At 37.7% G+C, this 25,209-nt stretch overlaps 2 protein-coding genes across 9 annotated transcripts in view; one reads left to right on the top strand and one right to left on the bottom strand.

Moving 5' to 3' along the window:
- The window catches only part of NUDT6 (nudix hydrolase 6), a 31,248-nt gene extending 23,288 nt beyond the window's left edge, over positions 1–7,960 (bottom strand). Inside the window, exons 1-2 of one of the 5 annotated variants that reach the window (XM_081811932.1) lie at positions 7,942–7,960; positions 4,040–4,243 (exon numbers count right to left, since the gene is read on the bottom strand). Coding sequence is in view for 1 of the 5 variants with exons in the window: in XM_081811929.1 (XP_081668055.1) it covers positions 4,040–4,243; positions 7,351–7,585 (439 nt within the window). In the remaining 4 variants the exon portion in view is untranslated. Of the gene's footprint in view, positions 1–4,039; positions 4,244–7,030; positions 7,917–7,941 lie in introns of those variants that run through there. The other 4 variants (XM_081811929.1, XM_081811930.1, XM_081811931.1 and 1 more) reach the window with 4 other exon arrangements.
- A 114-nt stretch (positions 7,961–8,074) lies between these two features.
- Positions 8,075–25,209, top strand: part of AFG2A (AAA ATPase AFG2A) — a 334,925-nt gene continuing 317,790 nt past the window's right edge. For 3 of the 4 annotated variants that reach the window (XM_081811922.1, XM_081811924.1, XM_081811925.1), the window contains exons 1-8: positions 8,077–8,327; positions 13,413–13,534; positions 14,784–14,941; positions 19,033–19,091; positions 19,695–20,339; positions 21,278–21,407; positions 21,680–21,736; positions 25,002–25,125. In XM_081811922.1, the coding sequence (XP_081668048.1) occupies positions 8,165–8,327; positions 13,413–13,534; positions 14,784–14,941; positions 19,033–19,091; positions 19,695–20,339; positions 21,278–21,407; positions 21,680–21,736; positions 25,002–25,125 (1,458 nt within the window). In that variant the 5' untranslated portion in view covers positions 8,077–8,164. Of the gene's footprint in view, positions 8,328–13,412; positions 13,535–14,783; positions 14,942–19,032; positions 19,092–19,694; positions 20,340–21,277; positions 21,408–21,679; positions 21,737–25,001; positions 25,126–25,209 lie in introns of all 4 variants that reach the window. The other variant, XM_081811923.1, reaches the window with a different exon arrangement.

Raw genomic sequence — 25,209 nt, 5'->3', positions numbered from 1 at the left:
AAGGCCCCACGTGGGCCCATCTGTTGTTCTCCCTGGCTCCAGAGACTTCTGCACAGGCCTTAGCTCCTTGCCGGCTGATCTCTTCTTAAAAAAAAAAAAAAAAAGTTTCTAGCACATGCTAAGTTGTAGGATAATCAGCTGCATAAGCTTCTTCTCTAGATCATCTATTCCTGATGGTACATTGTTAAATAAATTAATCTTTCTATCCTTCTGTAGCATTTATTTTAATGTCAAATCTTAAGTGCTTAAAAATATTTATTGAATAAATGAAGTGACTTTTCCATGCTCATTTTTATTCCTTGAATCACTATGTATATAGAACATGGGTTATGCCTCTGATGATCTAACTCTCAAATATCTCAATATTCAGTTCAGGATCTCACTGAAGCCACTTACTTTTTTTTTTTTTTTTTTACCGCATGTGCATATGACTTTATAACATACCAATACATTGCTTTGGGATAATTGTTTATTTTATATATGTCCTAAGTTCTAATCCTTTTATTTATACATTCAATATACACACTGCCAAGCACACTATGCATTTGGCTAGACGTTAGGGACCCAAATAAATAAGGTTTATTTGTTTTTTGACAATCCTGGGTCAAAAATATAAGTGACACCTTAATGATTTGTATTAAGTCCTTTAAATGCTATAATTTAAAAATATTTATATTTACATAATGTGAGGAAATATTGTTAAAAAGATATTTTCTACATACCCTTTCAATAGTAAGTGAGTTCTTATATATAATACATATGGGTTCTCTATATTTGAGCCCTGTTATGTGTCAGGCATTTTCTAGGTGCTAGGGATATAGTGGTAAATAAAACAAAATCCCCTATCCTCAGTGGGCTCACATTCTGGTGTGTGTATGAGAAAGTAACAAACAGAAAACAAATTATAAAGAACATGAGGTGACAATGCTATGTAGAAATAAAATATAGAAAGGGTTAGGTATATATAATATAAGGAAGGACAAATTTCTCTGAAATGAAAACTCCACATTTTACTGTTTAAAAAAAAGGAAAACTACTAAGTGAGATATAATTAACATTAATGTTGGCTTCTATTAGAAAACATAAAATATAATTAATTGGACTTTATAAGGGTTAGAATGCCAAAGAAATGCCAAGGAAACATATTCTTAAATTTTAATAATTTGTGATTACTCAAATTGCAATTTTCCCTAATGAATTATAAACATGAGCAAAATATTTACTTCAAAGACAAAACCAGCGTGGCTAAAGCACAACGTGAGCGACCCCTGCTGGTCACAACTTAAATGGCATATAAACACAAAGAGATCAGGGATTAGAGATTATTATATTATGATTAGTCAGATACTGTGCTAAGTGCTTTATGTGCATTATCTCAGGTATTCTTCACAATAATCATGTGAGTGGTATCATTTTGAGTGCCCAAGTTCACACAGCCCTAAAACTGTCTGTCTGGATTCTGAGCTGGTATTCTCACTGTGCAACCGTGTCCCTTCCCCACATAATTGTGTTCTCTGGGGACTTGAGTTTCCACTTGAAGAGCTATCTAATCATTCAAGAAATATTTATTGAGTATCTACTTTATGCCAGACACTGTCTTTAACCTGACAACACAGTGGTGGGAAAGACAAAATACCTGCCTTCATGGAGTTTATATTATTGTGGGGGAAATTAAGTACATGATATAATTTCAGATTGTGGTGGGTGCTATATAGAAAAACAGACCTGGATAAAGGGACCATGAATGATGCAGGAGGACTGTATTTTAGACAGGAAGGTCAGGAGACTTTTGAGAAGATGTTGGAGCAGAAACTTCAGCTCTAAAGAGCTAGATAAACAAAGCCCTGGGAAAGAGTACTACAGGAAGACGAGCCAATAGGTGTGAAAGCTCTGAGGCAGACACAAGCTTGTTGTGTTTGAAGAACAGTAACAAAACCATAGCTCACTCCATTCCAGGGTAGGGAAGGAAAGATTTTTCCTCTAATACTTAGGTTCTGTGTCTAGGGCTGTGAACTGAACTGACCGAAGACAGATTAATGGAGGAAAAAAAGTATATATATTATTTATTTATTTATTATATTTACATGGCCTGGGGTGGTGATGGAAGAATTGATTAAAAGAACTGAAAATCCCCAAAAAGTGGTTAAGCCCAGGGGCATATGTACCATTTCAACAAAGAGCAATACATTATGGAGACATGACAAGACAAAAGAAAAAGAGGTTTGGGATAAGGAGGTAAATGGTGGAAAAATGACTAGGACATATACGGGGGAAATTAATGGAATACAAGAGTTATTTTAATAAGGGTTTATTTGTACAGACTCGTCTTGGTGTCAACTTCCCATCTTCTATAAGAATGTCTCCTCTTCCTGGTACAAAAAATTTATGCCCTGCTTTTAGGGAAAAAAGGGGAGGCAGAGGACTCTTCCTGTATCTAGTGTTTTTCAAGCTCAAAATAATCAATATGCCATTGTGGTATATTTTGAGGTGGTATGTTCACCAGCCACACCTACCTTCTGCTGCTTATAACAATAAATGTCAATTACTTTCCCTTCACCTAAAAAACACTACACCTTTCCAGAAAATTTCTTACATGATTTCATTACCACCCCTAGTAGCCACTTCATATCCTAGTTATACTTCAAGACTTCAAGTTCCAGATCTCTCATTGCCTGAACTCCTATGGTATATCTTAACTATAATACATACTATTTAGTTATAAACAGGTGCTTCATAGTATACTCTTTATGCATATATTAACAATTCTGTAGTAATAACTGGATTTAAAAGTCTAATTTAAAACTCTAAACCAATGAATTAATAATTATCTGCATAACTTTCTAATGAAGTGTGAGGGTGCTATCAAATTACCAGTCTTTTGAAGTAGAGCTGAATGGAAATTTCTAACTGCCTCTACTTGTTACAAGGGAGTGAGATCATGGATAGAGAAAACATTAGACATCCTTGAACTCCTTTTTAACCTCAAAGGTGCAAACTACCTTTAAAAACGCTTGTAAATTATATGAAGGCAAATAAAATTATTAAATTACTAGCTTATATATAATACTGCTTTCATTTAAGTCATAAGGACTTACTATTTCAGTTTTTTTTTTTTTAAAGATTTTATTTATTTATTTGAGAGAGACAGAACGAGAGACAGAGAGCACAAGAGGGAAGAGGGCAGAGGGAGAAGCAGACCCCCTGCCGAGCAGGGAGCCCGATGCGGGACTTGATCCTGGGAGTCCAGGATCATGACCTGAGCCGAAGGCAGTTGCTTAACCAACTGAGCCACCCAGGCGCCCCTCAGTTTTTTTTTTTACCCCTGGTTCTCAAAGGATGGTTCAGGGACCAGCATTAACATTAGCAGTAGCAGCAGAGAATTTATTAGAAATGCAAATTTTCTGGCAACCCCCCACACCAACTGAATCAGAAACTCTTAGATGTGGGGCCCAGCAGTGGTGTTTTCAGCAAACCCTCCAGGTGATTTTGACACACACTACAATTTGAGAACTCCAGTCTTAACCTAAAGCAAATCTCTCAAGACCATGTCTTTGAAGTTAATCAGTGGCTTGAAAAGTCCATAATATACTTAAATTATGCTATCTTAAGCAACTGTTTGGCACCATAACTTAATGTAATTAAGAAGTAATGTCCAAATAAAAAATCTGCTTTGCTTTACCTTAAATTCAACCTAAAAATTATCTTTTATTTTACAAATTCACATAATTAGTACTAACATGTTTTACCATAATGATTTAGTCCCTGATCCCAATTCAGTGTTACCATTTGAGTACTGAAGTTCAAGTACCTATATAAAAGTGTTCAAAGGTATCCTCTGGAAAACTAAACACCAAACTTGTTTGGTGTGCTGCCCTCTGCTGATTCATAAGGAAAACTTCATCTATTTAAAGCACTCCTTAATAATCCCAAGGATTTTTTATCAAACTACTCATTACACATGAATCAACTATCACTTAGCTGTAAGAAAAAATTGGGTGAACCTCTAAAAGGTTAATTTTATTGTTAGTTTGAAACTGACCTGCAACTCCTACTTGATGTGTAGCATATCCTGGTAATCTGCTGGGTCCCTCTCCCAGCCACAGTGTCAGCGTGGATGAATCCGATTCTGCATGGTGAAAGCAGAAACCCAGGGAAGCAGCAGGGGCAATAAATCGGCTTTGGAGGATGGGAATATGCAGCCATACCGCTATCCTACCTTCTGATCTCCATCGTTGTACTGCAGCTAAAATGCAGATGAGGATAAAAATCTGTAAACATTTTCCAGTGAAACGAGTGGAAGATCTCAGGTATCACCTCTTCTAAAAAGCCATCCTAAAACATCCACCTCCCTTAGTAGTTAGCTTGGAAGCGATGGGGGAGGGGAATCCTAAAATGCTCTGTTCACATCAACAGCATGGGAACTATCATGTTTTATTGTAATTAGTACCTTGCTTATGTGATTTTTCCATCAGACTGAATTCCTTGAGAATAGAGTCAGTATATTCATATCACCTGACCACAATGCTTGGCACATAACTGGTGCTCAATATTTGTAGAATGAACAAAAAAACTCGATTTAAATAAAATACCATTTTAATGCTGTTCCTTTTAACATCCTTAGTTTTAATCTTTATAAATGACTATTATGGGCTTCCACTTACACTTTCTTTAAGAGTTCTGTTATAGTTTTTTTGGCTTATAAATTTCAAGGTGCTTAAAACCCTAACTTTGTTTTTAAATAATGTATACCAGTCCTAGAAAAAACTGAAAATATAATGAAGAAATCAAGACTTCATATCTTACTAGCATGCAGAGATAAAAATATAATTTTGACATTTTTCCATGAATATAATTTTGGAATTGACATCACACCATATATAATTTACAGCATATCTTTTACTACTTACTATAAACATTTTGCTATATCATTAAAATTTTTAATGAACATTAAGTTTTTAATGACTGCATAATTTTCCTCAGATAGGTACACCAAAAGCTACTTAACCAACCTCTTACTCCTACTCTAAATACCAAGATGAATGTAGATTTTTCTGTTTTTGACTTCTGCAAATTCTCTTATTACTTAAGATTAAGCCAGAAGAAAAAGATTCTAACATTTGGTCCTTACTAAGTTCTAGACACTCTACATATATTATCTCATTACATTCTCACAACCTGAAAGGCAAGTATTATCGCCCCTAATTTACGGGTGAAGAATATTGCAGTCTTAGAGAAACTTCTCAGATCACTTTCTCCATCCATCACCTCACTTAATCTTTACAATAATCTTGCAAATTGTGTGCGTGTGTGGTGGTGGGAAGGTTTGATTATTTATTTAATGGTTAAATTTCTTTTCCTCCTCTTCTCTTCTCCAGCTGTGCAGTAAGTGACTCCCTCGTTAAGGACCCTGTTCTCTACCTCTTTAAAAGGCAGTGGGTCTAATACAGCGACAAACACATGGGGGCCTTTCATAAAAGCTTCTTGATTTGGGGCTATGGAGTCAGATCCTTCTCACCCACCTCTTTCTCTGATTTAAATCCTTTTAAAATTGATGTACAATTACATAAAGTGAAGTACACAAATCTTAAGTGTACATTTAATGAGTTCTGACATATGCATACACTTATGTAACACACTTCAATAAAGATTAAAGAACATTTCTATTACTTCAGAAAGTTCACATATCCTCCCTAGTCATTCTAATCAAGTGAAAAAGCTAGTTTGACTTAATAACAAAATTTGCACTAGCTCTTAGAGGCAGCATAATGCATTAAGAACAGATTCCAGAGCCAAGGGAAGTTACTTATCTCTCTGTGCCTCAGTACCATCCCCTTTAAAATAAAGGTAACAGTATCTACCTCAGAGTTGTTATGAGGATTAAATGAATTAATATTTGTAAAGTTCTTAAAAGTGTTTAGCAATAGGAATTCATAAATGCAATAGAATGTTTTATTAAAACATTAAAATGTTATTAAAACATTAAAATGTTTATTAAAAACTATAAAAAGTATATGGTACTACAGATTATAAATTAGTTTCCTATAATTTATCTTCGATCACATGTATCCAGTAAAGTAATTAGGGTTGGCATTATTCACGTACACAACCTAAGAGGCAAATATTTTTAGTGGTGGTTTGCCTACTACCCAGCTAAGCACCTGTCAGAATCTGGGGTTGAAACCCGGATGTATGACTCTAAACCCAACCCTCATGCTTTGCCTGTCTAAGAAAGTGCTTTAGCCACCTGGCCACTGACATGTGACAAGTGTGTGCAATAAATATCTGTATCTTCCTATACTACACATAGGTAGATGTATTAGAGTATGAACATTGATTTGATTCTCCTACTGTTGATATTGTTGGAGTCAGCAATTATTCACAAGTAGGAGAGAAAATGCGGTGAAGAGGTAGTTTGGGAAGGAGAATGATTAAAGAATGAAATAACTAGCTCAATTATATTTACATAGACCCTCACTTGCCTTATTAATAGCTCAATAGGATAAAGATTATCTGAAGTTTCCTTTTAGAGTGAGAGAATCTTTCCAAGGCTGAATTTCCGTGCTAGGCCTTCAATTCGAATAGAAGAACCATCAGGGGCAGTCTGAAAAACTCCCAACCAAATCACGGGCTTCTCTCAAACTGAAGGCTCCTCCATCCAAGCTTTCTTTCCTCTCTTTGGACTTAGGTTCAAGAAGAGTGGAGAGTTTTCTTATTGAAGACTGAAACCGCCCACTACCCTCCCTTGTTAACCATAAAAGACTTGTTTTGTCTCTAGCAAACTCTAGTTCTTGATGCGTCAGCCTGACCCAATTTGTGTACAAAAATGACCACTTAGTAATCTCTCTAGTCCACTCATTGTCCACCACCTGTATAGTTCTGTCTCGGGCAAAGTGCCCCGCAGAACTAAGGCCCGGTAAATGATAGTAAATAATATTAACATTACTGAGCGTTAAGTATGTGGCAGAGACCGTGATATGCACTTTATATGCATTACCCAACTTAACCCTCAGCAATCCTTTGCGATACTAACCGGTTTTATGGTAGGGGAAATGGTAGTTTACAGAACTTGCCGAAGGTCACATATTTGGTCCTTACTAAGAAAGTGCAGCAGAAACTCGGGCTGCCGATCTCAAAGTCTGGGATAGTTACTATTTCACCCAACCGCCCCAGAAACCTCCCAGCAAGGGACACAAGAACGAAAGGGGGCGAAATTGGTATGGGTCACACCTGCCCTCTCTCCCTAGGGCTCGGTACTTGATTCGCGGAGAGCGTGTCAGGTGAACAGGGCCCCCGGTTACTTCATTAGAAAGGCTCCGGAGGCAGGGAACCCCTCGGCCCAGGCACACTTGCCCTGCAAGCCCCTCTGGAATGAGGCGGCGTCCAGGCGGTCCAGCGCGCCGAGCCGCGCAAGGCGCACCGAGACGCCCCCGAATCTGTCCAGCTCTCCCCGCAGCTCTTCCGCTCCGACAGGAGGATTCCACTTGCAACCCGGACCGCCGGAAGCCCCGTGGTGCCCCAAGACCCTTGCGCTGCAGGTTCGCAGGAGTACTGCGCGCCAAAAACGCCCGCTTGCTAGTGGCGGCATTTACGCATCCGCGTCCCACCACTAGCTCGGCCCCTAAATTAACCTTCCTTTGAGTTCCAGAGCAGAGGTCTCTACCGTAAATTTTAGAAGAGTGCCACCCATTCTTCTCGTAGTTGCGCTGTTACCACTTTTTTTTTTTTTTTTTTTTAGCGCTGTACTGAAGTGACCGCGAAGTCCTGTTCACCAGCTCCTCTCAGGAATTTGCCCGGTTCCAGGAAAGCCGGAGAGAAACTTTTCCACCACTTTCTTTTTCTAGTTTAAGTCAACAGACGTTTGTTCAGGGATGGGATGGGAAAGGCGGGCAGAGATGATAAAAAAAAAAATCCTGTCTTTCAGGAATTTACAATCTAAATGACCTTGTGTCCACGTAATCCGTCTTCCTTTGCAAAAGTCAGAACCTCTTCCAAGATGGCGGGTTCTGAAAATGCTCGGGTCTCCCTTTTTCTACAGCGCTCCACTTGGGGGATTACGGCGCAGGGCGGAGTCTCGCTGACTTCTGCCCCGGAAGTTTTTCTTCCCCAGAACCGAGCACGTTGGGAGCCGGTTTTGCGGTGGCTTTTCCTAGGCTGCCTCCTGATCATGTCTTCCAAGAAGAACAGAAAACGGCTGAACCGAAGCGCAGAGAATGGTTCAACCTCGCCCTCTTCTGCTTCCTCTCCTTCGGGGCCCTCTGCTCCTTCTGCTGGGCCAGGCACGGCGGCAGCGGCCGGGATTCTGGTGGTGACCAACTTCTTAGAAAAGGGTAAAGAGTTCTGGGTGGGAGACCTGAGGCCGAGGGGGCGCAACCTGAGAAGAACGTAGACCTAGCGATGTCGCCTTTAAGGTGCAGAGGCTTTTGAGAATTGGGCGAGACCCAGGTGTGAGAGTGGCACACAAGTTTGTACACCCGAAGCCGTGCCTGCATTGGAGAAGTTAGACAGAAGCGGCTTCACCGTGGATTAAGTCATTTACTTTTGTAAATTGTTTTGAATTTATAAGTTGCACTTGAAACGACTTTGCTTCGTTTAAGATTAATGACATATTTAACTGTAACATTGCTTAAAGGTAGCGAGCATGGGATATATATACCAGAAAACTAAACAGTGAAGATGTGGATACATCCTTCCTAAGAGATATCGCTGTGTCTCTAAGAATGAAAGGCTTTAGGGTTTTTTCTTCTACTACACAGGTTCTGAAAGTTAATAACAGCTACCAGTTACATAGTATTGTTATCAGTAGGTTGGGTATGTCACATATCTCCTTTAACCTTAATAGAAGACCTGGAAGATGGGAATGTATTATTATGCCCATTTCACAGAGAAAGAATAGTTAATGTAATTGGCTCCAGGTTCCACAGGTACTAAGTGGCAGGAGGTACTTAGCTTTAAAGCCCTTATTCTAGATCAGAGCTCCCTTGAGTTAGGAGAACGGATTTATCGGAAAAGTTCATTGGTAAAGCTTCTGTGTGTTGAAGCTGTGTTATAGCTTTGGAAAAAATGGAACACCAGTTAAACTGGTGGCAAGAATTTTATGTCTAATGCACAACCTAATGACAATTTTAGAGTTAACACAGTGTTTTCAGTTTCATCTATGGATCAGAGGATAACTTGTTCTGTCCTGAATATACAATCTCTTTTTCAACTGGATCCTTCCCTTGAAATTTAAACCTGCTGATTTCTCTTACATCTTAAAACAAAAGTTCCACATTTTCTTCTTAATACCACCCTCTCTGTTTCCATCCTTTCATTGCCAAGTTTCTTTCTTTCTTTTTTTCTTTTAAGATTTTATTTTTAAGTAATCTCCCAACATTGGACTTGAACTCAAAACCTTGAGATCAAGAGTCGCATGCTCTACTGACTGAGCCAGCCAGGTGTTGCTCATTGCCAAGTTTCGTAAATGGAGTAGTCTCTGTCTGTTCATCTGTCACCTACTCCTTTGCCTATTTAAGTTTTGACATCTATCCCATCATTCTATGGAAACTGTCCCTGTCATGGTCACTGATCATCTCCATGTTGATAAATACAATGGGCAGTTTTTCTTTACTTCCCTTACTTGACCTCTCAGCAACTTCTGGCATTGTCTACCATTTCGTTTTTCTTAAAACACTTTAATTTTGGGGCGTGCCTGGGTGGCTCAGTATGTTAAGCGTCTGCCTTCGGCTCAGGTCATGATCCCAGGGTCCTGGGATCAAGCCCCTCGTGGGGCCCCCTGCTCAGTGGGAAATCTGCTTCTCTCTCCCCCTGTGCCCCTCCGCCCGGGTCATACTCTTTCTCTCTATCACTCACTCTCTCTTGCTTCTCAAATAAATAAACAGAATCTTAAAAAACAAACAAACCACACTTTAATTTTTGGCAATGTGCCATTAAACTTTCCTAGTTTTTCTCCATCCTTTTGTTGGTAGGTAGATTTTCAGTTTCCTTTGCAGGCTCATTTTCTACTTTGCTGCCAAATGGCTAAGTGCCTCAATTCTTACTCCTAAAACCCTCTTTTTCTCTGTATAAATCTTTCTTTGGCAAGTTCATCCAATGTCCAGAGTTTTCCATCTATACATTCATCATTTTCGCATTTATATTTGTAATTTATACTATTTCTGAGTCTTGGTTCAGGTGCCTTCTAGGCCAATACTACTCAAATTCTGTAGGGAAAGTTTTTTAAAATATGATGTGTTGGGGCACCTGGGTGGCTCAGTTGGTTAAGCGGCTGCCTTCGGCTCGGATCATGATCCTAGGGTCCTGGGATCAAGCCCCGCATCGGGCTCTCTGCTCCTCAGGGATCCTGCTTCGCCCTCTCCCTCTGCCCCTCCTCCAGCTTGTACTCTCGCTCGCTCACTCTCTCTCAAAAAAAAAAAAAAAAAAAAAAAAATATATATATATATATGTGTGTGTGTCACAGCTTGGCACTGTTGTAAAATACAATAAAAACAAATTACTAGAAAAATAAGTTTAAAAATAGAAATTTTTATTGGATTCAAGAGATGTAGGATTACTCTGTCCAATTGTAATAAAAGCTACTAAACCCTTATTTGCTGTACTTATCCCATCATGAACCAGTAACAAATAGTTTGCTGACCACACTTTGTATAGCATTGTGCTAAGACTATACTTTCAGGGATCATTTCTATAGTTTGTATAGCATTGTGCTGTACATCTTTTCTTGGATTTTTCTTTCTTTTTTTAACATTTTATTTTTTTAAAAGATTTATTTGCTTAGAGAGAAAATGAACGAGCTGCTGCTTGCTATAGCCTACTGCCCTGGGAGGTCTTGATCTTCTTACGTGGCCCCTTTTTGTCTCCTGCCATTTTGCCTGTACTCTTTTCTAAGATGCACAGTGCTGCCTTCTGTCCAGTACTTCTCTGTACAAGCTGTTCTCTTTGCCAAGAATTATCTTTTTTTTCCTCTTTGTTTAGTTAATTCCTACTCTTCCTTTGGACTGAATTTAAACTTATTTCCTTGGAGAAGCATTCTCTGTTTCTTCCAGATTAGATTCCACATAATAGGCTTTCTCAGCACTCTTAGTCATTCTTACATTGTAGTAATCTTAGCTTACAATTACACAGTTATTCAGTGATTGTTTAATAACTCTCTCATCCTATTAGATTATAAGCTCTGTGAGGCCAAGGACTATCCACTTCTGTTCACTTTGTATCCCTAGTGCCTAACATATTATTTGCCATGTAGTGGGATGTTAATGTGGGATAATAAATGTTTGGATGAACAAATGAAGAGTGGGTGGTTGTTTGAAATTACCTTTACTAATCTGGCACATGAAGTGCTCAATAAATGTATAGTTAATTAATGGGGAGAGTGGATGTTGAGATGTATTTTTAAAGTACAGTATTGGAGGAATGAGGACTGGTGAAAGGAATTGTGTGGAGTACAGCTTGAGTAGATTTGAATGCTGTAAGAGAACGCATGGAGATGTTTTAGGAAATAAGGTCAGTGGGTGAGAATTTGAACGTGATCTTCATAGGGAGGAAGTGGAGGTATTTAGAGAACCTGTGATTTGTCAAATCCTGGTGCATGGTGAATGTGCAGGATAGGATGGAAGGAAGAGAAGAAGAAAACCTAGAATATTGCCAAGGACTGAATACACCTGTGAGGTACTTATCAAGAGGGAAGGGTAATTCATGGGTTTAGGAAGAAAGAAGTGGCAGAAACAACCTTATGAGGTCACAAAAAGGATGCTTTGCTGTTATTGATGAGTATGCTATGTAAGAGACCTAATGCTCATAGGAAAGTTGAATTTCTTTTCAGCCTCATTATGAAATATGCTTATTCTATAAATGCTCAGTACTATTAATCTTAGCTCCATGAGATGCTTTGTTTTTCTAGATTTGTTCAGCTGATGACAGAAGGAAAATACATATGTTGGGTAGTTATTTTGTAATGGCAAAAATAATTAAATCAGACATGGTTTTGCTTTCATTGACTTTGTTCCTTTTAAATTACAAAATATCTGTGTTTTTTTTATTATGCTATGTTAATCACCATACATTACATCATTAGTTTTTGATGTAGTGTTCCATGATTCATTGTTTGCGTATAACACCCAGTGCTCCATTCAGTACGTTCCCTCTTTAATACCCATCACCAGGCTAACCTATCCCCCCCACGCCTCTCCCCTCTAGAACCCTCAGTTTGTTTCCTGGAGTCCATAGTCTCTCATGGTTCGTCTGCCCCTCCAATTTCCCCCCCTTCATTTTTCCCTTCCTGCTATCTTCTTTTTTTTTTTTTTTAACATATAATGTATTATTTGTTTCAGAGGTACAAGTCTGTGATTCAACAGTCTTACACAATTCACAGTGCTCTTTTTTTATTATTAAGGAACACTAATATTAGAGAAGTATGATTATGGTATATGTGTCTAATAATACATTTTATAACAAAGTTTGTGACGGGTTAAAATTTCGTGTCTCATGGATTTTGTGCTGAAAAGAAAAATAGTGTGTAGTCATCTACTATGTTCATTGATTTCATGGATATCTATTATGCAACTTCTATATTTGATGCACTACTAGGCATTGGAGATACAGAGATGAATTTGACCCAGTTTGTGCCCAAAGCAGCATATGGTTTAGGAGAAAGTCAGACTATAAAACGAATGTATATTATAATGATAAATGCTAGTATCTGGCAGCATAGGGTGCTGGAAGAAGCAGAGGAAGGACCAAATGTGGACCTTGAGGAGGTGAGGGGGCAGGGTGGACATGTTAGCACATCATTTTCAGAGGTGTTGCCAGCTGGGCTGACTTCTTGTCCCCTTCCTTGGCCAAAAGTTGAAAACAGTAATGGTCATTTTAGTCAGTGTGTTGCTTACCTAAGGAATAAGACCTGTGCTATTATTATCTTACTCATGTATTCTTGGCATTAGAAAAGAAAAATATCTGACTGGTATCCTGTGGATCAGAAGTGGAAATGTAATTTAACCCTCCAGAGCTAAATGCCAGTACCCCAGCTCAAGTCTTTGAATACCAGTAGTCAACTCAACTAGAATCTGTAGTACAAAAGGTTACTATGCAAGTATGAGAAGCCTATTTCATCTATGTTCAGTTTTTAAAGAAATTAGAGATTATTTTTCTTAAAAGATGAAAACTAATACCTAGCCCATAAAACATCTTTTTTTAGTTAGCACTCGTATTGTCAGTCAATGGACCCTCAAAAAGTTTTGGTTTTAAGTCTTTTTGTTAAAAAAAAAAAAATAAGGATTGGAACTGTGGTTTCTTTAGGGTATGGTAAGTGCATTCATGTGGTTATGTGGAGAGAGGATTTTTATTTACTCCAAAAGAAAGCAGGCTTTAACTTCAGCTATAAAATAGTATGAAAATAATTTTCTTTCCCTTTTTGGTAGATGACAAAGTTCCTAAAACATTCCAGAATTCCCTTGTTCAACTTGGACTCAACACTATGAAATCTGCAAATATATGTATAGGTCGACCAGTGTTGCTTACCAGTTTGGATGGAAAACAAGAGGTAAGAGTCTTTTTCATTTCCTTAGTTTAGAAAGATTTGAGGGCGCCTGGGTGGCTCAGTCGTTAAGCATCTGCCTTTGGCTCAGGTCATGATCCCAGGGTCCTGGGATCGAGTCCTGCATCAGACTCCCTGCTAGGCGGGGAGCCTGCTTCTCCCTCTGCCTCTGCGTCTCTCTCTCTCTCTCTGTCTCTCTGACTCTCATGAATAAATAAATAAAACATTTAAAAAAAAAAAAAAAGATTTGAGATGTTTTTTATTTTAATTTTCAACAAAGCAGTAGTAAATGAAAAACTATATTTTAGAAGATCCTCCCATCTATATAAACTTTTCCTTCCTTTGATGTCTATGACTATACTGGGAATAGTAGCCCCTAAATGTCATAATGTAGAGAGAGGCCTTTCTTCCGGAGGTAGTGACACACATAGTATCAGCCCTATCCCCCTCAGTCTGTTATATTTTTTTCACAGAAATGCTGTTTGGGAATATGAAAGTCATCTCTTTTGTGTACAAATATTTGATTGCCCTCCCTGTTTTCAGCTGTTTTTTCTTGCTGCTATTCATCATACTTGAGGCTGGAAGCCCAGAACCTTTCCTGGTTCTGCCCTGCTTCTGGCCTCTGCTTCTGACATTTTTTCTGCTGCTTCATTAGCCGGGGTCCTCTCATCCAGCGGGGTCCACCGAAAATGATTTGAAATCTGTTATGTGCTGATGGCACACCGCTCATTCTTTTCATTATTCTTAAAAAGAAAAAAAGAGTCCTTTGCTGTGTCTTGTGGAAGACTACAAATGTATGAGCTCAGCCCACTATTTGGAACTGGAAGTCTTTGCTTCTCTCCCTTAACATTTAAGTCTGATGTGATCCAGGTTCTCATGAAGCTCTTGTGCCAGGTCCTTCACTATTTCCTGGATGTAGTTTATGCTCCAGGCTGGATTACCTTACAGTTAGTTTGTCTTTAGTATTTTTTCTTCTTTTCTTCTTATTACATGTTAATGCCTTTGTCTGTTTTCCTAAATTACCTTTCAAATCTTCAAATCATTTTCACTGTGGGATCATTCCTAATCTTCACAAGAAGATATAATATTTATCTTAAAAGTTTTTTCTCTGACTTCTCAGATTGTAACTCCTTGGGTTAAGGACTGTGTTTTGCAGATCCATATGCTTAGCTGTGCTTAGTTTTCTGCTTTATAAATTAATGATACTCTATGAATATTTATTTTCTCATATTTTAATTTCCTGTGTTCTGGGCAGGTCTATACGGCCTGGCCTGTGGCAGGATTTCCTGGAGGTAAGGTTGGCCTGAGTGAAATGGCACAGAAGAATGTGGGCGTGAAGGTTGGTGATGCCATCCAAGTCCAGCCATTGTTGGGTGCTGTGCTACAGGCTGAGGAAATGGACCTGGCACTCAGGTTTGGCTCTTTTCTTTGGTGACAGTCTGGATCAGTGCTGCCCAGTAGAAATAGAACAAGAGTCACAAATGTGAACCACATATGTAATTTTGCATTTTCTGGTAGTCACATTTAAGAAGGAAAATGAAATTGGTGAACTATTTCATTTAATATTTAATTTAATCATTAAATATTATTTAATATTTAACTTATATTTATATAATATTATATTAATATTAATTTATAAAATTTTAACTTATAATAACTATAAAAAACTATTAATAAGATACTTTTCAAACTAAGTCTTGAAAATCCAGTGTGTATGTTATACTTGTAGTGCATCTCAATTTGGACTAGCCACATTTAAGCTCTTGATAGCCACACGTGGCGAGTGGCTAGTGGTCTACTGTATTAGACAGCACAAGCTAGATGAGTCCACCTAAGGTATGAACTAGAGACTCTCTAATGTCCTGTGGTTAGAGTATGCCCTGATATTTTAGGTGAGAGGAATTAGTATTGGTGTATATTTAACAATAGTTTTTATCTTGTTTTACAGTGTAATCAGGGCCGTTGTAAAGGAGGGAGTAGAGTACTGTGAATAGTCAAGAAACAAGTTTTAATCAAGACTGTTACAGGGGTGCCGGCTGGCTCAGTCGGTTAAGTGTCCACCTCTTGGTTTCAGCTCAGGTTGTGATCTCATGGGTCATGAGATTGAGCCCCTCACCCTCCCATGGGCTCTGCCGCTCAGTGGGGAGTCCACTTGAAGATTCTCTCCTGCCCCTCCCCTGACTCATGCATGTGCTTACGCTCTCTTTCTCTCTCTCAAATAAATAACTTTAAAAAAAAAAGGACTTCAAGCAAAGTACCCAATTATATATTTTAACTCGTTGATTATTCAGTCTAATAAAAGTTATTTCTATCAGGCTTTGAAATAGTCCCTTACCAAAGACTAATTGAATGACCTTATCAATACAGTTAACGTTTATCACTGATTCTCTTGGATACTCTGTATCTAATAGGATTGTAACTCAGTTTGCATATGCAAGTCTTACCAAAATTTGTTTACAAAAAGCATCTTTTGATACTTTAATACTAGCTTACTAACAGTTTTGGGGGTGTGTTTATATGCAAGAATCACAAAACATTTAACAATCATTAACTTGATTTTATTTATTTATTTTTTAAAATATTTTATTTATTTGAGAGAGAGTGCGTGCCAGTGCCTGTGCAGAAGCAGGGGGGAGGGGCAAAGGCAGAGGGAGAAGCAGGCTTCCCGCTGAGCAGGGAGCCCAACATGGGGCTCGATCCCAGGACCCTGGGATCATGACCTGAACCGAAGGCAGACGTTTAACGACTGAGCCACTCAGGTGCCCCTCATTAGCTTGATTTTTATTATGTTTTTGTCTCTGTTGCTACTTTTTGTAGATTACAGGCTTGAGCTTCATCATATTTTTTTTTTTATAAACCAGGAAACTTTTTTCAGAGGAATTAATAACATTTTAACTAACAATATAATAAAAGGAAGAGAAAAGAGAACTCAACATGTGTTGTGCACCAGCACACACATGCACACACACTTTTCCCCTCTTCTCTCATTTAATCCTCCTGCAAGGTGCCCATATTGTCCCTTTCTTAAAGATGAGGAAATGGGCTCGGTGAGTTAGGTAGTAGTTCTACTCAGATTAAACAGTATTAATCGTTAGACTGTTCTGAGACAGTGCTACAGGTTGCAGTCATCAGTTGACCAGATTTTTTGATGATCTAACTAGTGTGACCTCTTGAGGGAACAGCAGTCTTAGGTGATAACGATTGTCTACTATAGAGGAACTGTATGTTTTAAATGGAAGCTCGGTTTTTAAAATTTTACTAAAAAAAAACTTGTGTTTTGAATGTGGCAGCAGAGCTTAGATAAGAAATTTAATTTCCAATCAGAAAAATCAGTAATTTTATCCTGATTAAATCCTTCAGTTGCTTCTGAGTTTTATTAGTAAGGTTAGGGCTCCTTCTAGTGGAAGTGATTTTATCTGCACCCATTCTTTTTTTAAAAGCAAAACTCAGTATTTTTACTCTTCTTACACATATTTGTAAGTATCTTCTATTCAGAGTTTAATAAATAGGAATGATTTAAGTAAGTATAACTGGTTTCACAATTCTATAGACAGAAGTGAATTTAAGCATTTAAGGAGCTACAACTTCCTACATAGTCTATATATACCTTTGATTTGAAATTTCCTTCTTGTCTGTTTTTCTCTCTCTCCTTTATATGAATATGCCGTCAGTTTTCATTATTAGCGGCAAGTATGTGCTATAAAGTTGCTGTGAACACTATATTAGCAAATACCGAACCATTGCTGCTATGTTTATATTAAATGTATATTTAGCATATATTATTTACAATATGTACTAATATTAATATATTTAGTGCATATTTAATATACAAATACGTATATCTTATATACATTATAATCTTAAAGCAACTAATTCTGATAGATTTTGTCTTCTTTATTTTATAAAAGAGAAGCAGTAGTTCATAAGTGTTATGTGACTTGCCTGAGGCCACCTCACTAAGAGATGTCAGAGTTGGGATTCAAATCTCCAGCTGGCACAAGACCTGGGACTTTTTGCTGTACACTGCACTGCCTCCTACTGTCTCCACTCTCCATCCTCTTGTTACCTCTGAGAGAATTGAAACAAGAGTACTTACTCAGCCTCAGCTAGGAAAGTGTTTAGCAACTTGAATTTTTTTGCCTGTTCTATGCATGTCTATGACGAGGAAAGCTCTGCTAGTATTGATTTTAGGGTTACAAATAAATTTTAGCAAGTAGGTGAATCTGCAAATAATGAAGTTGACTCTATTGGTTTTGTTTTTTGCTGATACAGTATTTGGAGAACAAGGCTTATATTTGGACCAGATGGGTCTGCTAATATACCTCTTCCTGAGCTAAACTATTGCTTCTCCACTGATCTCTGGCAGAGCTCTCAACTGTGGGCCTCCTCTGCTGGTATGAGCTACTTGCATGTGGGGAGGAAGGAAAAATGCACATGTTCTGAGAACTCTCCAAGGACGTGTCTCTTTACAAGTGTAATGATTTTTAGATATACCTACTTCCTGTACTCAAGCAACCTTCTAGGAAGACAGTCATTAGTAGAAGAAGGGGTTCTCATTTTTCCTTTTCTGGAGAAAGGTCCTTTCTCCAGAATTAAATTCCATTTACTATTACTCTCCTTTTTTCTTATTTCTACTTTTTCAGGTACTATCCTATAAAGGACTTAATTTTCCTGAAAGTTAATCTATAAATTATAGAAAGGGAATGAAGTAAGCTATTAATAAAAGCCTTTCTCCAAGCTAGACAGTTTCAGAAATGGAATGATTAATTCAGGCCAGTGTTTTTCAAATGTTTTTGGCTATGACACACAATAAAAAATACATTTCATTGTGATTCAGTGTATGCATACATCCACAGTTACAGGGCACATATGCACTCACATGTGTATAGCTGTAAACATGAGTATATAGAGGTGTGTGTGTGTAAGATGTGTATGTATAAGAAAGTAATGCTTTTCCAAGCAGTATTTTCCCTTTCTATGTGTGATATACTTTGACATTTTGTATTCTTTTTTTTTTTTTTTTAAAGATTTTATTTATTTATTCATGAGAGACAGAGAGAGAGAGGCACAGGGAGAAGCAGGCTCCCAAGGAGCAGAGAGCCCGATGTGGGACTCGATCCCAGGACCCCGGGATCATGACCTGAGCCGAAGGCAGACGCTTAACCATCTGAGCCACCCAGGCACCCGACATTTTGTATTCTATCAAAAAAAAAAAAATGCTGGATGGGATTGACTGAAATGATTTCATGATCCACTAATGTATAGTACTCAATATTTTGAAGAACATTAATTTAAGTCATTAGGACACCAAATTGCAAATGATATTTTCATGGCTATTAGAAGTATCTGAGAAGCACAAATCATTCCCAAATTGTATAACCATTTCCAGTTTGTAAATTATTCTTTTGACTAGGTCTGTATTACAGCCATGTACATGTAATTTTATATTACATTTAGTTTCTGGTGTACTTAATGCTGATTTCTATTTCCCCCACCCTTTACAGTGACAAAAATGTGGATATTAATAAAGAACAACTGACTGGTTGTCTTCTGAGAAAATTAGGTGAGGCATATATTTTAAATAGTTTTTTAAATTGTAAGAAGCAAGGTAGCAGTAAATAAAGTAATGTGTCTTTGAGGTCTTGTATAGATCATAATTTTCTTCAACATAATATGGAGAGTGGTCTTCTCAATGAATTAATGTTCTTTTGGGATAGGAATTTTTTTTTCCCTAATTAATTGGCAGTTGAGCATTGGAGAGAATATATGACTTATCTGTGGACAAAGTCAGTGGGAGAACTGAGACTTTTAACCCTTGAGCTCTTCTCCAGTGAGAAATGTTACCTTGGAGTACTAGTTAGGTGTGCCATTTTAGGTTCGTTTATTATTGGATGTGGAATGTCAAGTTATTTGTTGATACAGTTGATAGAATCCTAGATGTATTGAGTGTGGAGAATTGTAAAGAATTATCTTATCCTTCTATCTCCAGATAGTGCTCTATCAAATGGGAATTGTTTCTTTTATGGCAATTATTTTATTAATACTCTTATCTTTGATTTAGTCTTTTCAGTCAGATGGTTCTGTTAATAGATGGAATAAATTGCTGTTTAAACATGAAATGGGTGAAAAGTTATGCTAACACATATATTTAAAAATTATTTTCTAGATGGCAAGATTGTTTTACCAGGCAACTTTCTGTATTGTACATTCTACGGACGACCATGCAAATTGCAAGTGTTGGAAGTGAAAGGGACAGATGGCAAGATATTGAGAAGGCCTCAGAATGACTCTGACATTGATGCCAAGGGAATGGCCTATGAACAGTCAAGCATAGAAACCAGTACCCTGGATGTATCCCTACAACTAAGCCAGTTAGATCTGGAAGAGCCTCGGGACCCAACATCAAGCAGTACTCCTTGCAAACCAGTAGATGACAGAATGATAAATAAAGCTAGTGACATTTTGTCGGATGTTACAGAGAGTCCTGGGGACAGCAGCGGACTTGGACTAGGGGAAGTCACAGGACTTAAATGTGGTTTTGAGTCAGCCAGAGGAAGAAATGAGCAACTTGTCAATGAAGAGAGATTGCTAAAGTCAGCATGTGTGGGAACAAAGTGTAACACTGATATTTTTTATTTTATTTCTTCAACAACAAGAGTCAATTTTACAAACATTTGTACAAATTCAAAAGAGCAAGACAACCGATTCAAAGTAACTTATGACATGATAGGAGGCTTAAGTAGTCAGCTGAAAGCAATTAGAGAGATTATTGAATTGCCTCTCAAACAGCCTGAACTTTTCAAGAGTTATGGTATGATTTCTTCACTGTATTGCACTAAAAGTATTAAATTCAAATTAAAAAACAGTTGGCTCATTCCACTTATATAATAATTGCTCATCCTCTTTTCTTGTTTTTCTTTCCTGAGTGGTAGGTATGGTAGGAGGTGTGAGTTGGTTTGGGAGATGCCAGTTAAGTGAGCCTTTTTCCATGCTTGATCTTTTTAGGTTGTAATGTGAGGTAGTTGCAGCCTTCCACAGTTGTTTGTATTGGAACTAGAATTAGTATCTTGTCATTCTAGATCAGCTGTAATGACCAAAGAAGTAAACCAAACATTCGAATATGTTAGATAAAACTTCTTTGTTAGGAAATATAATTGTGTGCAGTCTCTTTGCATTGAAGCAAGTGGTTAAGGGAGTGATTGGCTCCTAGGAAACTCAGGGCTTCCTCTGTGTAGTAACTGCCCAGATCCTCTGTATTTGGTGCCTACCATCTCTTTCTCTGCCTTTTCATTTTTCACGAATCTTTATATATATAAAGATTATATATATAAAATATATGAACCCTTTGACATTTTGCTAGTAATGCTTATATAGTCTAAGATGGCTAGTTGGATGAAAATTAGGATTTATGGCTTGCTCTGGGTGCCCTTGTTCTTGTCTGAGCTTTGTGTTCTGATCAATGAGCTGTGCTGTGTGGGATGGGGCATGGCAGTTGTGTGGCTGGTGTCCAGCCAGTTTTTTACCAGTGTGCCTGGCCTGTCTATAGAGAGAGAGAAAGTCATTGCTGGAGATCAGTGTTTCGGCCAGTTAGTACATTATGGGGGGAGGGGGCAGGGGCAGAAGGTCTGACTCTTACTTTAGTTTCGTGATACAAGGTAAATTTATATTTTATAACTCATATTTGCAGTCATATGACAACACAAGAAACCTAATAATGCTGAATCCATTTTTCTCTTCTTTTTCTTCTAGGAATTCCCCCACCTAGAGGAGTGTTACTCTATGGACCTCCAGGTACCGGAAAGACAATGATTGCCAGGGCAGTTGCTAATGAAGTTGGAGCCTATGTTTCTGTAATTAATGGTCCTGATATTATAAGCAAGTAGGTGCATAATTTAATAGAATAAACAGTGTTATTAAATACTTGTTAAAAGTGATTTTTAAAAATGACTGCATAGCATTCTGTCTGGATATTTCATATGTTGAAATACTTCAAATTTGCTTTTAATTGTGTATACAAATTAAGTTTGGAAAATAATTTTTGAAAGTAATTTTAAGTATTCTGGAAGTATTTGAAAAGTTAGATGAGCTTTTATAGACAAAACTTTAAAAACACTTAAGAGTTGATCCTTAAATGTATTTTATTTGTTACAGATTCTATGGGGAGACAGAAGCAAGGTTACGGCAGATATTTGCTGAAGCCACTCTACGGTATTTACATTTAGATGTTTGTAATTAGTAGTCAAGGCTATGTTAATCAAAGTAGAGTTACTAACACTTTATATGAAACATGAAAGAAAACCTCAAAAATAATACTGATAGCACTAGAAATGATTGTAAATCTAATGAAGTTGTATTTAATCTGTTTTTATCTAATATTGTTTTGGAAGTTTGATCAATGAGTTATTGAATTACATAAAGTAGGAGAACTAAGACAGTGTTGTATAAGTCATATGATTTTACTTGAGCATATAATTTATGATTTTCTTTCTTTAGAGTACCCATAGTACTTAGGCATATCCAGTTTGTATTATAGTAGCCCTTTATGCTTAAAACTTTTATTATGGTTTGCTTCAAAGGGACAAATCTTTTGCTCTTTAAAAACAATTTTTATTGATTATTCCTCAGTTTAGACTACCATATTACATTGCAGTGAATATAAGAGTGTGGCCTATAACTTGGTCTAATATATTCATAATAAGGCTGTGTCCCTACCATTGTTTTGGTATTTAACCTATCATAATTCAGCTCCCATCAAAAGAACTTTCATTTTTTTTAAAGATTTTATTTATTTATTTGAGATAGAGCGAGAGCGAGAGAGAGCGAGAGAACACGAGTGTAGGGGAAGGGGGAGGGGCAGAGGGAGAAGCAGGCTGTCCACTGAGCAGGGACCCCGACATGGGGATCGATCTCAAGACTCTGGGATCATGACCTGAGCTGAAGGCAGATGCTCAACTGACCAAGCCACCCAGGCACCCCCAAAGAACTTTCATTTTTAAAGTTTTTTTTTCCAGAGATAGCGGATGAAATAAGGTAGTCCCTTATAAAGTTGGTAGTTCCAATACTGAAAATTTGAGAACCAGTGGTATACTGTATTGTGTAGTGTGTTTTCATTTTGTTTTGTTCCTGGCAGTTGAAGCTTTCTATTGCGAGAGAATTCACATCTTTTTATGGGAGAACTGATCACCTTGAAAGTTTTTTTTAATAGGCCAAAAAAAAAAAGAGAGAGAGCACATTTGGAACTTCTGTACCTTGGACTTTACACCTGCTCCAGGGGACATCTCTGGTCTCAGATTCTGAATTGATGCAATCATAACAATTTACTGGGTATTAGCGGGCAAGGTCTGTTTGGGCATAGACTCATCTCATGAGCAGTAGACTATTCTTTTTTTTTTTTTTTAAAGATTTTATTTATTTATTTGAGAGAGAGAGAGAGAGCACATGAGAGGGGGGGAGGGTCAGAGGGAGAAGCAGACTCCCCGCCGAGCAGGGAGCCCGATGCGGGACTCGATCCCGGGACTCCAGGATCATGACCTGAGCCGAAGGCAGTCGCTTAACCAACTGAGCCACCCAGGCGCCCTAGACTATTCTTAATAGTCTGCTTTTTATTGAATTCAGATTTGCTAGAATGTGATGAATTAATAATTTGGGTTAGAATTAATGTAAGGTTTTTCAGTTTAACATCCTGTTATCTTTGTCTTTAATATTATTAATTGAGTCCTAAATTTGATACATTGCATTTCTTTTTTTTAATTAAGTTTTTATTTTAATTCCAGTATAGTTTACACTGTTGTATTAGTTTCAGATGTACAACATAATGATTCAGCAATTCCATATATCAGCTTGTGCTCCTCGTGACAATTGCCCTCCTTAATCCCCATCACCTATTTCACCCTTCCCTCTGGTAACCATCAGTTTTTTCTCTATAGTTAAGAGTCTGTCTTTTGGTTTCTCTCTCTTTTCTCCCCTTTGCTCATTTGTTTTCTTTCTTTCTTTCTTTCTTTTTTTTAAGATTTTATTTATTTGTTTGACAGAGAGAGACACAGTGAGAGAGGGAACACAAGCAGGGGAGTGGGAGAGAGAGAAGCAGGCTTCCCGCCGAGCAGAGAGCCTGAAGTGGGGCTGGGGCTCGATCCCAGGACCCTGGGATCATGACCTGAGCCAAAGGCAGACGTTTAAGACTGAGCCACCCAGGCGCCCCTCATTTGTTTTATTTCTTAAATTCAACAGATAATCATATGATTTTTGTCTTTTACTTATTTCACTTAGCATTATACTTTCTAGGTCCATCCACGTTATTGCAAATGGCAAGATTTCATTCTTTTATATGGCTGAATAATATTCCATTGTGTAGATATACCACATCTTCTTTATTCATTTATCAGTTGATGGACACCTGGGCTGCTTTCATAATTTGGCTATTGTAAATAACGTTGCTGTAAACATAGGGGTGCATGTATCCCTTTGAATTAGTGTTTTTGTATTTTTTGGGTAAATACCCAGTAGTGCAATTGCTGGGTCGTAAAGTAGTTATATTTTTAACTTTTTGAGGAACCTCCTCAGTGGCTGCACCAGTTTGCATTCCCACCAACAGTGCATGAGGGTTCCTTTTCCTCCACATCCTCACCTACACTTGTTTCTTGTGTCATTGCTTTCAGCCATTCTGACAGCTGTGAGGTGATAATCTCATTGTAGTTTTGATTTGCATTTTCCTGATAAGTGATGTTGAGCATCTTTGCATGTGTCTGTTAGTCATCTTTATATCTTCTTTGGAGAAATGTCTGTTTGTGTTTCTGTCCATTTTCAGTTGGATTATTTGTTTTTTGGGTGTTGAGGTGTATCAGTTCTTTATACATTTTGGATAGTACCTCTTTACCGGATATGTCATTTGCAAATATCTTCTTCCATCTAGTTTTGTTGATTGTTTGCTTTGCTGTGCAGGAGCTTTTTATTTGATGTAGACCCAATAGTTTATTTTTGCTTTTATTTCCCTTGCCTCAGGAGATATACCTAAAAAAATGTTTCTATGGCTGATATCAGAGAAATTACTGCCTGTGCTCTCTTCTAGGATTTTTATAGTTTCAGGTCTCACATTTAGGTTTTTAATCCATTTTGAATTTTTGTATATGGTTCAGTTTCCTTCTTTTGCATGTGCATTTCAATTAAAAACTTAAAAGTATTCAGTTTTAATCGAAATACAATAAATCAGGGGTGCCTGGGTGGCTCAGTCAGTTAAGCAGCTGCTTTCAGCTCAGGTCATGATCCCAGGGTCCTGGGATCGAGCCCCGCGTCGGGCTCCCTGCTCAGCGGGGAGCCTGCTTCTCCTTCTCCCTCTGCCTGCCTCTCTGCCTACTTGTGCTCTCTCTCTCTCTCTGTCAAATAAATAAATAAAATATTAAAAAAAAAAGAAATACAATAAATCAAATTTAAAAATCAGGTGTATATTAGAGAATTCATTTTACTTGTTTGTTTTTAGGCACCCATCAATTATTTTTATTGATGAGCTGGATGCACTTTGTCCTAAGAGAGAAGGGGCTCAGAATGAAGTGGAAAAGAGAGTGGTAGCGTCACTCTTAACACTGATGGATGGTATTGGTTCAGTAAGTATAGCACCAGTATCGATTCTGTGTAGGAAAGGGTTGACTCCTAATAATATGTATGTAGTAGCAAAAAGTATCAAATAT

The sequence above is a fragment of the Leptonychotes weddellii genome, chromosome 2 (assembly GCF_054177405.1).
Source record: "Leptonychotes weddellii isolate Sample4059 chromosome 2, ASM5417740v2, whole genome shotgun sequence".
NCBI lineage: Eukaryota > Metazoa > Chordata > Mammalia > Carnivora > Phocidae > Leptonychotes > Leptonychotes weddellii.
The sequence above is the reverse complement of the archived record's forward strand: the minus strand, read 5'-3'. Positions and strand labels throughout refer to the sequence as shown.